The sequence below is a fragment of the Hypomesus nipponensis genome, chromosome 1 (assembly GCF_054491055.1).
Source record: "Hypomesus nipponensis isolate SF chromosome 1, ASM5449105v1, whole genome shotgun sequence".
In the NCBI taxonomy this organism is placed as follows: domain Eukaryota; kingdom Metazoa; phylum Chordata; class Actinopteri; order Osmeriformes; family Osmeridae; genus Hypomesus; species Hypomesus nipponensis.
The window spans coordinates 11,539,478-11,554,238 of NC_140361.1; the positions used below are offsets into that span (position 1 = coordinate 11,539,478).

Genomic DNA, 14,761 nt, shown 5'->3' on the forward strand with positions numbered 1-14,761 from the left:
GTTAACTTAATTATTTCAATAATCACATTGAGACTCTTTTCTTAGAGGGAGGCTGTAGGTAGGCTGTTGAAACACAATCTGATAACAAAACAGAGGTAAAATAGCCTAAACAAATACATTTAATGGTCGAATATATCAAGTATGCAGTATTCTCCTCGCCAACTCTTTGAAAAGCCCGACACACTGGCACCTTGACAGCTTCAGTGGCGAGGACGGGCACATCCCTGAACAAATCACAGGCGCGCCCTTTGCAGACGCTCCAACACTGCTCGTCTGCACGAGGCATCTGCAGGGCGAACCATAATTTGCTCAGTGAGCATGTATTCGGGCATGGGGTGGTTACTTTAAGCAATATTTCTGTGGTAAGAAAGAGGACTTTCCTTCATTCGCCTGGAACACTGCAGCCCAGTTTGCCGTCTTACCAACTGAAGAACATACAGGCTATACTTCTCAAAGGATCTATTTCACATTGTTCGTTCAACAGTGTTAAAGCTGCAACATTTCTGCCAGTCTCCGTCCTTGGAACATGTTTCTCTTGCAGTACACAGGTATGTGTCACAACCTTACACTAAACACATAATTCCCACTAAACGCATTGTATCGTCAGCCTGTTTTGTCTTTATGCAGGCTAAATCGACCGTGGTGTTGCGATCCTTTGCTCGTATACTTCGATATGTCCCCTATGTGGACACATTCTCTACGACGATGACAGCACATAATTAAAAAAAAATGTCACACTCAGGCAAATTATTAAAGGTATAATTGCAAAAATAATGTTAACATATTTTCATCTAGAAGAGGAAGCGATAGTTAAGTTCACAGTGTTAGGCTATCCATCGCACATTGAGAAACATGTTGAGATACCATTGTGATTACCAGCACAATGGAATCGATCAACAAGATAATTATTAAATGAACATTTCGACCAACACCTTAACATGTAGGCTATAATGATGTAACGTACTAAACTAGTCCTTGGTTTGAAGCTGCCTATGAACTCTTCTTATCACTTCTGGAACTTTCTTTGAACGCATTTTTATTTAATTTGTTGGTACAATACAATTACATAACATTTCTGTCAGTTTTTAAACTCACGATATCGTATTACTCTTCCGGATAGTGGAGAAATATGTCACATAGATGTAGGCTACATGTAGGCTATGCAACTGATTATGATAATACATTGTATCCTTAATTCAGCCTTTTTCAAAAGTTTAAAATATAGTTCCAAAGTCAAAATGTTGTTCCAAAGTCAATAGTAGCATCCCCATGTTCATGTGGTTGTAATACTACCGTTAGGTATTTAACTTGACCTGTCACGTGATTCATTTTCGTTAGATATGGGATTTACGACTTGTTTTTGACCTTGTCGTCCTTGAATATTATTTGCCTTGCGAAGGAGTTGCTCTCTAACATCTTGCAAATTCGTGTCTGTCTGTACTAGAATTAACCGATGATGCAAAAATAGCTCATCTTAAACTGAATTTTATTTCAACGTTAGTCTAATTAGGGGAACAGCACACTGAGCCCTCAAATTAACCTGCTTACTCTGATATACTCATGAACTTTGCTCCCTACTTTTTAGCCTCTGATATTTATGGTCATGGGTATTTTACTTCAAATCTCTTATAGGCTTTCCAATGGTGGATAAGTGCTTGTAATTGCATAGTTCCCATGACCCACAATCAGAGATGAGTGGCTAGGCCTCATTCAAGTTTATGCTCTGAAAACAGTGCATAGATGGAGCCGTTTTGTTGCATAAATAACTATTCAGAACATCATTTTGAAGGGGAAGTGGGATAAGACTCCGGGGAAGCATTTTTAATGCATATTTTATGCAATGACACCTGAAATAACATGACCCTAACAAGAGGTGAAAGGGATAATTCTGGGATATTAAACACATAGCAAACATCATGACATATCTAATCAAACCTGTGTACCTTTTGGTTTTTGTACATGCAAAGGTGCTGTTTGTATATGATAATTATATTGCTGTTTTGTCTTTGACATCCAACTATTCTGGTGGCTCGTAAAATTATTTCACATTTAACAAACAAGCCAGGGGCATATAGGTCTTTGCATCACTCTGAGTGAATCAGGGTTGAGTGCTCACCCAGGAGCACCATGAAAGAGGGAAGGTCCATCATGCACTCTGAAAGAGGGAAGGTCCATCATGCACTCTGAAAGAGGGAAGGTCCATCATGCACTCTGAAAGCCATTCAGCCACTCCGGGCTCTACATTCCTGGGGTGATCAATGGGAAAGTCATTGTTAAATTGCCAGTTAATGGAGGGAGAAGGAGAGAGACTGCATATTATGAACTTAAGAATAAGAAGCAGAAAGAGACAGAGAGTGCTATGTCAGGAGAGAAAGAGATGGAGATCTTGGTGTTTGAAGTTCACTATGTCCCCAAGATAATGGTGCTGCATGATAATTATAGAGGAAATACTTATTGTTGAATGTAGGGAGAGATTTGAACACTTGAGAAAATAGTCCTTTTAATAAAGAAACCTGGAGAACAGTTTTGCTAACAATTCAACAGTAAGTGGGTCTCTTGTAGGCTGTGGGTAAAAGAGTCTGGGAAAAACAGAGGCTGCATAACAAAATGTGAAATGTGCGTTAGAAAGGCTGAAAAGTCTGTGAATACCTCTGACAGCAGGCTGTTGGTGAACACATTCATAAGTGTATCCAATTCTAAGGAGGTAACATACAAAGTCAGTGTAACCTGGGGGCCACAGAGAAGATGTGCTCTTTCAGAGTTCTAGAAGTAACAACACAGGATAAGTTTATATGGCTACAAGCCACTTTCATGCCATATTGCAGCCTAAGTGTGTGCCAATTTGGCTGCCATGGGGCAGAGAGAGTAATAGGATAAGGATTAATGTTACTGCCCCTCAAGGAGTTCACCTTGAACTGCATTACTGTACTACCATAATGCGAGTCTCTTGTGATGTACTGTACGTCTCTGTCAGTGCAGGACACTTAAGCCTCCAGTCTTCACAGAAACCATTGTAGAACTCAATCCTTTCGTTCATCTATTTTTCCAGTGAAATGTGAGATGATGTTAATTAAGGGAGATTCTGACACAATTAGGCAAAGCTGGTTCGGCCGTAACACTCCAAGGGGCCTTGAGTCAGTTCACAATATCACTGTTAAGTTACTTACATTCAATCACCCCCACCAACTTTAACAGGGCAGGCTATTTAAGACCAGGAACTATCATCATCTCATGCTCCTGTGACTTTGCCGCTGTGTAAAGTGTATTACAAATGCTCATAATTTGTATTGTTCCACCCCAGTTTCCACCCTTGTGTCTGACTTTGCTCAATTTGTCAAAGAGAACGATGAATATCTGAGCTCCCTGAAATCGAAACAAAGTCTCAAGTTGGATTTTTCAGGTAGATAGCTGATGAGCAGAACCATACTGCCAAAATTATGTGTCTGTACAATTAATGAAATAATTCTAAATACTTCTGGAGTCTCCTGATTGAATCAGTACACAAATAAGGAACCAGGTGATGAAAAGGCCAAGGGTTTCATTACTAGATGACACATAATTTGATGTACAAAATACATCTGTTATTTGATTAAATGAGTTGCAATGATTATTCTCTCAGGGAGCTACAAGGTACAGATACGCCTTGAATTATTTAACAGTTTAGTTTCCCCACTTATTTTCCATGTTTTCTCTTCTTTCAAGTTAGAAAAGCATAACATTGAAAGCCAATTTTACTCTCCCTCCCTTCACTTCTTCCACAAATCTTACTTTAAATACTCATTTGAATTCACCCTCATTCACAAGAGAGCAAATGTGTTTGATGTTGTAACTGATGAAATAAGGGGGTGTCAGTCCTGATTTTCTGTAAATTCGTTTTTTGTTTTCCCTCATGGTGGATGGACCTGCAAATCCACATTTTTCCAGCTCTCTGTATCTAATTTAGACTGGTGGCATCCAGTGGTGGGTAACTGATAATTGATACTGCTCCAAATCCTGCCCTGTCCCTGATAATGAGAGATGCGCTGCTTTGTGTCCTGCTGGGAAAAGCAGTCTGAGGACTATGTTTTTGCAGCATTGTGTTTCTTGTCAGAAGAGGCCATTTTTAACAACGCAATGAAAGAAGTTCCATATTTATCCTCGCTGCCTGTCTGGGCTCCAAGTGGGAATGAGATGTAAATATAGAAACAATACAAGTAAACAGAGGCGTTGCATCCTTTCTCAGAAGGTGCTTTCAAATCATTTTTTTCTTAATAAACATCTTGGCTTGAGAAGCCTGTAACTTGGAAGAAAATGCACATGGATTCGTTAATAACACAACCCTTTTGACTTTCATGCTGCTCTGGACAACAAATACAAGCTTCTCTGAGCATTTGACAGGCCTTCAAGAACCCATCTTTACAAATCAGCAGCTGATCACAGAACAATCCCAGAACCCTTAATTATATAAAAAAACTGTATGACTGTTTAAATGATGCATTTTTACCAGACACATTGTCAAGTTATTTCCTACTTTATCTGAGAAGTGCCAGAGCGTGTATGGCACTGTGATGAAATTGGCTCAGCCAAACCGTTTCACATCTGTTGAGCCAATGTTTTATTTAGCTCTAATAACAATCTCACCAGTCCCCCGTAATCTCCACAGCTTGTGCTGTAGTTGTTGTTTCACATCTTTTCTTCACAATGTGCCTTGTAGAAAACCCCATCTGCGCTGGCCTGATAGGCGAGCTGGATGGTCCAGTCTATTCCAGCTGGCTGGTTCAGGAGATGACTGGGTTTTTCTCTGACTTGTATTGGTGCTGTTGAAGAATGTGTAGGACTGTGTGACAGAGCCCTGAGAGCTGCAGCAGCAGCCAACCGTCCAGTCTAAAGCAGAGGGGGAAGCATGGCAGTGTGGAGGCGTCTCGGGATCAACTGTGGGCCTGGTAGGACCCTAGCTGATTGACTGGAGTTGTTTGTCGGAGCAACTTTGAAGATCCGGAAGCCTTCCAGGAAGCCTTACGATTGGAGTTCAGGTCTGCAGCAAATGCAGGAGCTGCAGGAGGGTTGGTGGAGGAGACAGCCCCTTTCCCAGCTCTGATTGTAATAACGGTGAATAGGACAGGATTGAGGGCGTAGAGCTGAAGTGTAAAACCCTACTGACAATCTGTATGAGGATGAAGGAAGCTGGATTAGACTCCTCACCAGGGAGCTGTGACTGCCGCGTGTGATGGAACCTCTCTGCACCTCCATTCCCAGTCAGAGCCTGGCCTTCTGTCCTCAATACCAGTCACGCTTTTTTCCTCAGTCTGGTCATTTAACCCCCTGGGTGAAGTTGTCAGAAGAAGGATCATAGTCAGAAGAAGGATCAGACCCTGGTCACTCTAGAGTATGAGTTTACACCAGGGCGTGGCCAGAATTGTATTTATCTTTAAATGAGGAGGCCACAAAAAAAATCTGTGTATGGGTGTGGGGGTGGGGGCAAACATGTAAACCAGGACCCCTTGTGGCTACGCTACTGGTTGACTCTAGCAACCGACCCTAGTTTGTCCTTCATTGTCTTCACCCCTGTGCTGTAGATGGACATAGGGAGAATAACTGACCAAGAGTGAAGTAGTAAACAGTTTTCTTTGTTGCTCAGGCATTTCCCCCCTTCCCAGCACTGCCAGGATAAACAATTGGATGTAGCACAGCACAGGCCATGATGGATTACCAGAGGGGTGTAGGACACTACATCTCTGAGTGTGCCTGTGTCCACCGCTGCCTCTAAGGATGCACAAAAATACATCTGCTGGCATTTGCACTGATAATGGATTTTTGTCATTGGGTGATTAAATTCACATTTTACCTTGATATCTAAAAGAATATCACGTAATAATCCCATCATGTACATTTCTAACCGCCATATGCCCAATGATCAAACAGTATATCCCTGTTAAAATAGTTTTGCAGTGAATTTTAATTCACGGTGTTGTTAATGGTGCTGTCAGTGGTTATAAAGTTAACCCATTTCCAACCTTTCTGTTTTACTCTTTACCATGTTGTCAGGTTGAATGGTTCCCTATGATGAGAATGAGGAACTACCAAGAGTTGTGGTTAATTGGTTAGGCCTCGGGATCTTGGGCGTCCACTGAGATTGCCTGTCTGCAAAGCAGCCATCACTCTTAGTACAGTAATAGAGATGGAGAGCCCATAAGGGCCATGATGTCCGTTTAAAAAAAGGAGAATATGAATAATAGCCCTCAAAGATTTTTTTTAATAAAAATTGAATTTCGATGGATAAGATGGACACCATATTCTGTAATACATTATTAATGGAAATGCAGAAGCATGCTAAGTTGAAGGGCTCTCTGGCATTGAATTAAGGATGGGTCTCTTCCTCTGAAAGTGCATTTCCCTTTTCAGAAATCTTGTTAGAATTGATGGTCTGTTTTTGCCTCGAAACATTTTAGATTTTGTAGAACCTTTTACAACTCTAGTAACCCAGTAATTTTCCGTTGGCTTCCAATGGGTTTCATGGAAAAGCTTATTTGGGGTTTTCAAGATATTTCCCCATAAAAACATTCAATCACACTCCCCCACTGTGAAGGCTCTTTCATGAACCCTTAAAGATGAAAATACAACTTGTCCTTTGGAGCTGGTATAGTGTGAAGGGCACAGTTTAGACTGAAAGCATAAGGACTGAAAGGAAAGCCTGTACCTGCTTGTTTACGGGTTGAGCTTGGCTATAATTATTGGCTATAATTATATCCCCTTCCCACCCCCCCGTCTAAAATGGTTGTACTAAGCACTCACATACAATATATTCTGTGTGGTCTTCTATGCCAGCCCAAGGTTTAAGTCCCAGAAATAAAGTGAACATTTAATAAATTATGGAGTTCGTTGGAGCAATATGATAATAATGAAATAATGATCTCAGCATGGCTTCACTGCATGCATCATCAGTGGTACTAATGCTTAAGAACAAGGTACATCGATCATAATTCTGTCTGTGCTTTCTATTGTGGACATGTTTTCGTTAGACAATAGGACTTTTTAATTGGTGCAACAGCCTTTTGAAAAAAACATGAACATCAAAACTTGAGTGGCCAAAATCCAGCAGAAGTCATGAAATCCTATGGCTCCTGTCAAAGTTCAGCCCTCCAAGCTCCCTGTGTAGGATCCGAGATCTAATCTGGGCTCATCTTTGCTTGGCCTGGCTTTCTCACTCCTCAATCCTTACCTTCCTTTCTCAACCCGCACCCTCAGTTCACTTAACCTCCCTTCAGAGTTTGGCTGTCTGCCGTTTGTCACGGTCATTATCCATTTGGCTCGGTCTGTCAGCGGATGAATACCCGATGCGGTCCAGCTAAACTAGATTCCACACTTGATTGAAGATCAACCGAGGGGCCGTGCTGTTCAGGTGCCTCCTTCAATGGATCATTCCAGGTTAGAAGGAGGGTACACAATGTGGTGGAAGACTCAGCGTGCTTCTAAAGTGCTGTCCTTTCCTCACCGGCGCTTGAGGTGTTCTCTTTTTGGAGGTCAAAGCCTGTGGGACATGTGCTGACAACAGCTGACTTAACATCATGGCTCTGAACACTGCCATTACAGGGGAAGCGTAATTGGATTCACAAATCAGCTACAGGTTTATGGTGGCGCTCAACTTTATGGGCCATATCTCAGGGCCCGCTGGGGAGGTTGTCATAGGTATTTTGAGGCAACAGGGGGCCAATGGGTTGGGTGGAGAGGTGTGTGTGTTCACACCAGGTGACAACAGCAGTAGTTCAGCTGAGGAGACACTGCTGGTGAAAGGTCTGCACTTCAGTCATATTGTAAGGATGTGTCATGATATTAAGGTCAGGTGCAATGCTTACCAGGGTTCTTTTGACAGATTTCTTTGATGTCTGAAAGTTAATGTGAATCTTTCTGTGAGGCTTACATTTACATTTAGTCATTTAGCAGACGCTCTCCAGAGCGACTTACAGTAAGTACAGGGACATTCCCCCCGAGGCAAGTAGGGTGATGTGTCTTGCCCAAGGACACAACGTCATTTGGTGTGGCCGGGATTTGAACTGGCGACCTTCAGATTACTAGCCCGATTCCCTAACCGCTCAGCCACCTGACTCACCTGGCTTCACTGAAAGAATAAAACGCCTGCTGTTGTTGTCCTCTCAGCCCTTCTGACGATTAGAAGAAGAGTCAGTGTGCAGGCCAGAACATTTCTGCCCTCATTGTTGTTGTTTTTTCTTCTATGTAACATTATTTTACTCAGCCAGGAGAAATATGAATCCCCCAGGGTCATTCAAAGGTCACTGGACAAGCGGGTGTGTGGTAAGAGTAAGATGTCAAAGAACATTGCTGTGCCTTTCAGTTTTTCAGACCTCCCTCTAACCTCCCGTTCCCTTCTCCGCATTGCTGACACGGTTCCAAACAGTAGTCAACGAGGCAAAGAAATTAGGATTAATTGTTTTCTGCAGGTACAGAGGGCACCATCAGTTGCCAGCTTATTCTGGGCACCAGTGATCTCCCATATGCTGGTTGAAATATGTTCTGTTTCTCCTGCAGTGCTAGCTTTAGCGTATTAGCGAGTTCGCTGGCCCAGAGCCTCCGAGAGACAGAACTGGGCCAGGCTCCAAGGGCACTATGTTGGTGTTCAGCTCAGCCCAGCCCAGCAGAACTGACTACCAATTGGTTCATCTCTATTCATTTGGCCAATGGAAACATTTCATAGACATCTGTGAAGAGACGGTAGTCTGCTATCTGAAGCTCACTGATATTGTTGTATTCAGGACGTCTCTCTAAAATGCTGTCGTTGATTTAGATGTCTGTGGGGTGATTATTGACGCTCAGTTAGGGCTTTGAAGTGTATGTGTGTGGCCTGTGTCACATGCAGGTTTCATTAAGGTTTTTGTGGGAAAACAAGTAACAAGGTTTTCAGATTAGTGAAGTGGGTACTCATGTTCTAGATGCCAAGAGAAACAGCAATGATCATCTGAAATATAGAGTTACCGTCCTTTAAATAGCCACGACTTTCTAATGAACTTCAGATGAGTTCATATTTAGAGAGCAGATACTTAAATCATGATTGAAAAAGTTTGTGTCACCAAAGTTAAGGTAGAAGTTTATTAGATAGGGGTTGAGGCCGCACATACTGTACACATTATTCAATATTATCCTTGCTGTGTCCTTGGACTGAAGATAAACTTGTGACTTTTCAAAGATGTATGGATCCAGTCCAATAAAACAAAGTGATGTATTTTATTTAGCTATGAGCATGTGTAACCCCTTTGTACTGTGGCCTACTGTCTATGCTGGGCCAGATTTGTCCAACAGCTGAGTGATAAATCTCCTGTCTGAAGGCCACTGGAGCCTGTGACTGTTACTGGGCTGATGGATCAGTCCAGAAGGGATGATGGAGGAGTGCCCCAGCTGATGGAGGGAAGACCTAGGATGATGGAGGGATGACAGAGGGAACATCGCTAGACTGTTAGACACTTGTTTCAAATTGTGACGCTACCCACCGGTTTAGGGGATTGGCAGTCTCACTGTGGGGGTGTGACCCCATATGCTGATAGGAACATGCTCAGAGCGGAGGGAAACTAAACAATCTCCACTCACCTACCCTCCGGTAGGATTTACACTGTGTACCGTGCAAAACAACTGTGCCCTGTAATAACAGGGTCATACTATTTCAACAGAAATGCGTTAAAGCTGTACATGGGTTCAGCTCATGTATAACAACTGTATGATGCAAAGATCACAAGACAAAACTATTGAATGTGTTGTATTTTCCCTGACGGGACTGATCAAATGTAGCAGAATTTCAATAGGTTTTTCATAAGTTCTTGAGTTCAGTATGATGCCGTTCCCTGCATGGATTGGAGATTTCATTACAGAAACCCTTTAAAATGTTTTGTTTTTCTTACTCTTACCTCGGCAGAGACATTACAGTTGTCATATCACATACACACACTCATCTCACCTTGCTATATCAATTTAAACTCGTTGCATCAGTATTCATACAGATTTTTACAATTTAATTAGCTGCCATTTCCATATCATACCCCGTGCATTCTGTCCCATAATCAAGTGCCATCTGCCAGCTTGCAGATGACCTTGCGTGTTTGTTTTTTCTTGTGGATCTGTGTGTACACATTCCACTGAGGGTATGACAGGTCCACATCAATCACCTCCGCTGTGACATTTGCTTTAGCCTGCTTTCAAGGATTAAAGTTTAATAGTCGGGTAGCGTTGGACCCCTGAAGATCTGCCTCTCCTCCTCTGCACCCCTCAGCGGGGGGGTGCAGGGGGGGGGAGGTGTAGGTGTGTGAGGGGGGGGGGGGCTACAGCTGGTGCTGCACTCCGTGTCTGTGCTCACAGTCAGACGCCCCCCCTCCTCCCTCCTACGAAGACACACTCTCCCCCCTCCCCATCCCACTCCTCCTCCACCATGTCCTCCCTCTGCCCAGATCTCTGGCCTTGTGATGGCTCACAGCCTCCTGCCTGTCTGACTGGTAGTGTGACGGAGGCAGAGGGACAGATGGTGGAGAGAGAGAGAGAGAGAGAGAGAGAGAGAGAGAGAGAGAGAGAGAGAGAGAGAGAGAGAGAGAGAGAGAGAGAGAGAGAGAGAGAAAGAAAGGGGGAGAGAAAGATCCAGACAGACAGACAGAGATACTGTTAAAGCTCAGACACGGCAGCGCTGTCCTGGGCATGATCCATAAGACTGTGGTTCTCCTCTATTTAGTGTCTGAGGCTGTGGTACTTTAACAGTGGAGACCCAGTTTGGCTGTGTGTTATTTTCTCTCTCCTCCCCTTGTTGTTTGTGTTTCTCTGCTCTAATCTTCCTGTAAGACCAGATAATTAAAGTCAGAGTGGCAGGGGAACCCTTGGTTGCTGTGTTAATAGAGCGGATTCAGCTTGTTTATCCAAATTTCCTTCTCATGCTGTTCTCCCTATTAGGATCTGGGCCAGGTCATTGTGCTGTCATGGCAATCCAAGATTTGGGGTTGTGACATTGGTTCAGGCATCCTTTCAGTGAAATATGAGGCTCTGGTCCAGTCTGGAGATGAACAGCTTAAAGTGTTTTCATGCAGCTGCCTAATTATCCAGCTTTGTTGTCGTCATTTGTTTGTTAGATGCAAGAATTTGGAGGGTTGCTGTGTTGCTCAAAACTGGGACATTCAAATTGTTTGCACTTCCAAAATACATAAATTACTGTTAATGATAGATATTGTTTGTCCTGTACTGTTTTTTACACATCCATTACTGTACAAATGAAGTGAAATTCTTCTGCAGTATACCTAGAAATTCCTCTGCAGAATAACAAAGCACCTAAGTCCTCTGCCCATCCTTTCAACTGTTCTTTTCGGTCTCCAATACTCTCCTTTGAAGGAGTGTGGAGGGCACACAACGTGGTTGAATGTGGGTCTGCATTGATGTGAGTGGGCAGACATGTAGCCTGCAGGTAAACAGGCCAGTGTGGAGTTGTGAGGGCTTCTCAGGGCAGCACTTGTTCCAATGGGAGCTGGCTGTTCAAATACCCCCTGGAGCAAACCTGACAAAGGCTTTTGAACAGCGGAGCTGTTACTGGTAGGATCTCAGCCAGGCCCTCATTAGCAGAGCAGAGACAGGGAGGTATGGAGGTACCACCCCTCTAACAGGTTTGGAGGACAGAGAGAGGGCTGGTTCTACTGCCAGTCATAGAGTAGGACAGGGGGACGCAGAGGAGCAATTGAGCGATTGAGTGAGATAATTCATTCATTAGAATGTGGTATTTCCACTGCATTTGGGTAGACCAAGTGTCAGTGCATGAGTAACACAATGCTTGTCTAATCTGGACTGCTTGAAGGAGCAGGAGAAGGAGATGCTTGAAGGTACAAAGTTGTGTTTATATTTGAACAATTCTATCTTCTCTAACTTGGCCCTGGATAAACTCGCCATAGTTGGTCATCTGTCTCTCTGACTTTCACTCATGTGGCGCTGTAGAGGTTTAACAAGCAGAGAAAGTAATGTGATTGGATGGTAAATTAGGCTTGACACTGTGATTGGCTGCAGAGACTTCTGGGTCTGACTAAGGTGCTACGGGAGGTTAGTCCCTGTTTTACCAGGACAGGTGGTTTTAAATTACAATACATTTTCATTTAGCAGACACTTTTCTCCAAAGCAATGTACAAATAGCACAGCAGAAGATCAAGAATCAGAAGTGTATAGATTCGGACACTATTTCGGTGGTCCGAATCAAGGAACGGTCTTCAGCTCTACAACCGCATCAACGTAAGAGTCAGAGAGTTCCCCACCTCCATGTTGGCAGCTTAGCCAGAGCACCAGCTCTGCGGCAGCTCTCTCTCTTTAATTGGCCCAGACGTTTGCCTCTTGCATTTGTCGATCACATTGGTGGACTGCTTCTCGTCAGGGAACACGCTTCTCTGGTGCTTCTGGTGTTGGCTTGATGTGACTCATCAAGATGTTAGCAAGCTGGGAGAAAAAAAAGAGAGTGCACAGACCTGACAGGCCTCCGTGCCATCTCCTTATTTAGCAGTGTTTTTGTCACTATTAATTATCTTAGCTTTTGCCTCAGCGCCACTTCTAAAAACAGGAGCCGGCACTAGATGCCAAGTGCTTCTGTTCCTTTCTTTTCTCACGACAGCCTGAAGGGCCGAAGGTCTTATTGTCCATCAGGTTCAACCTCAAAATTAATCATCTTTACAGGAATCCTGTCACAGCACTTGGCTTCCCTTGATGAAGTTCTCTCATCTTGATAAGGTCTTATCATTCACAGACATAAAATCATGTATTACTTGTATGTGTTGTAGTTTAATTGCCTGAATGAATGAACTACTCTCTCCCAGTGATAGTACTAAAGATTTTTCCTTTACCACAGCAGACTGGGTTGGTTCCAAATTGACTCTTCCACTGCTGTTGGCACACTCTTATGTTGAAACCTGATTGGGTTCTTTTAAAGCATTTATATAGGCCCTAGTAAAACATGTTATATACCCTTTCTCTCCCTTCTCTGGCCCACTTTGGTGGTATTGGCTATACATTTGGGATGTATTGCCTGTGACTGTGAACACAATCTAGCCATAATCTATGTGTTTGTTCGTCCATTTGATTCTGACCCCCTATGGTTTGCTTACGCCCCCTTCTTCAGTTAGTGTTGTAAAGTTCAGAATGTAAAGTTCATAAACTTGAGTAGTCCCCAGATAGAATACACTTGAGATATCAATATCCATAACTGAGAGTGTTCTTTTGTGACCCATGATGGGTCTGTATGAAGCTGGTGACCTCACTGGTAGTGTGACAGTGTGTGTTTGCCAGAGAGAAAGGGAGATACTCTCCTAAAGCAGTGACACCACAATTTGGTACTTCAGTCCCAGATGGACAGACTGCTCCTTCTTGTTTCCTCCTTGCCTTGTCAAGTCGTTGGGGGTAGCGACTGGCTTTAAATCTCCCACTGTCTTCGCCGGCGCCCAGCACTAAGGTAGATGGGAAGCTTTATAACAGTCATAAAGAAGCAAAGAGGTCTCTAGTCGAGGGTTCTTACATGAATCAGCCTCTGCATTCATTTGCACCGACAATCTCCTAAACTCCTATGGTGTGCTTTTAACACCGTGCGGCAGGGAATGAACTGGAGGACATCTTCAATTACATTTTAGAGTGTCTCCACCTCCCTGTAGAATTCCTCAGAAGTGAGAATTTGCTGAGAATTTGCGATAAATTAGTAAGAAAATCTCAGACAGCTTTTTGGCCAAGCTGAAAAGCCTTAGAGAATACCAGTGCAGTCATTATTCATCCTCAAACCACCCACTGATTTGGTTCCTTGGGCATTCTTGTTTCAAGTGAATAAAAAGTAATATGTTCAAGCTTACAGAAGGAAAGACATTATCTAGTATTTCATATTCGATATGACTAGAAAAACTAAACTGACATTCCATCCAAGAAACCATTTTTGTGGAGTGAGCCCAAAAGGAAATTTGCTGTGGATGTCACCCAAACTGAATTGTGATGGTGACAGTGGACTCTCTCTTTGAGCTTTGATGGTATCCTTTGGTGGGCACAGGGACTGTGGGTGGCTGGCCTATTATTCAAACAGGATTAGTGGTCCCCTTTGGTCAAGCGCACAGAAATAACCCAGGCCAGCTGTTCTGGGGTACAGAGGGAATACTTGTGAGGGACTATAACATATCTGAACCTTAGAGGAGCCATTCCTTGATACAATAACAAGCTTGTGTTCCTGAGCATCAAGAAAGTGCTACTGTACACTACTCTACAAGCCCCCCCCCCAAAAAAAAAAAAAAAAAAAGTTTTGTACCATGTCAGCAGCCTGTTCTTGAGCCTGAGTCTTACTTTGTATTCATGTGAAATCATAGATTGCAATTGCATCTGTATCTGTACTGTATATCCAAATCAGAGACCGTGGAAGTAACATCTTCTGTCTTCTCAAGTTTCATAACAGTTTCTTCAGGAGATTCACTATAGACTATATAGTATAGAGAAGCATCATATCATTCTCATCAGCTCCATACATTTCATCATGTTTAATGGGGGGCTGTCCAATTATAAACTTTATGATGTCAGGAGAGCAGTGAATGTATTTTGCAGAGATCTCTATTATGTGGAAGAATAGAGTCTGCAGGCCTGGTTGCCTCTCCCAGAGTGTCTAAATTGTGATCTATGAACAGGCTAATTGTCCTTGTCCTTAACTGTTATGGCCTCTCTGAAGTGGCCATCTCCTGTCTGGAAAGGTCGTTTCCCGTCTGGGTTCAATAGTTCCCATCGTCATAACTCATTAAGCAGAGGACTG

At 43.1% G+C, this 14,761-nt stretch overlaps 1 protein-coding gene across 2 annotated transcripts in view; it reads left to right on the top strand.

The window, feature by feature from the left end:
* The first annotated feature begins 290 nt into the window (after positions 1-290).
* Positions 291-14,761, top strand: part of LOC146302557 (ecto-NOX disulfide-thiol exchanger 2-like) — a 79,438-nt gene continuing 64,967 nt past the window's right edge. Inside the window, exon 1 of one of the 2 annotated variants that reach the window (XR_014747699.1) lies at positions 291-548. Coding sequence is in view for 1 of the 2 variants with exons in the window: in XM_084692206.1 (XP_084548332.1) it covers positions 527-548 (22 nt within the window). In the remaining variant the exon portion in view is untranslated. The remainder of the gene's footprint in view (positions 549-14,761) is intronic. The other variant, XM_084692206.1, reaches the window with a different exon arrangement.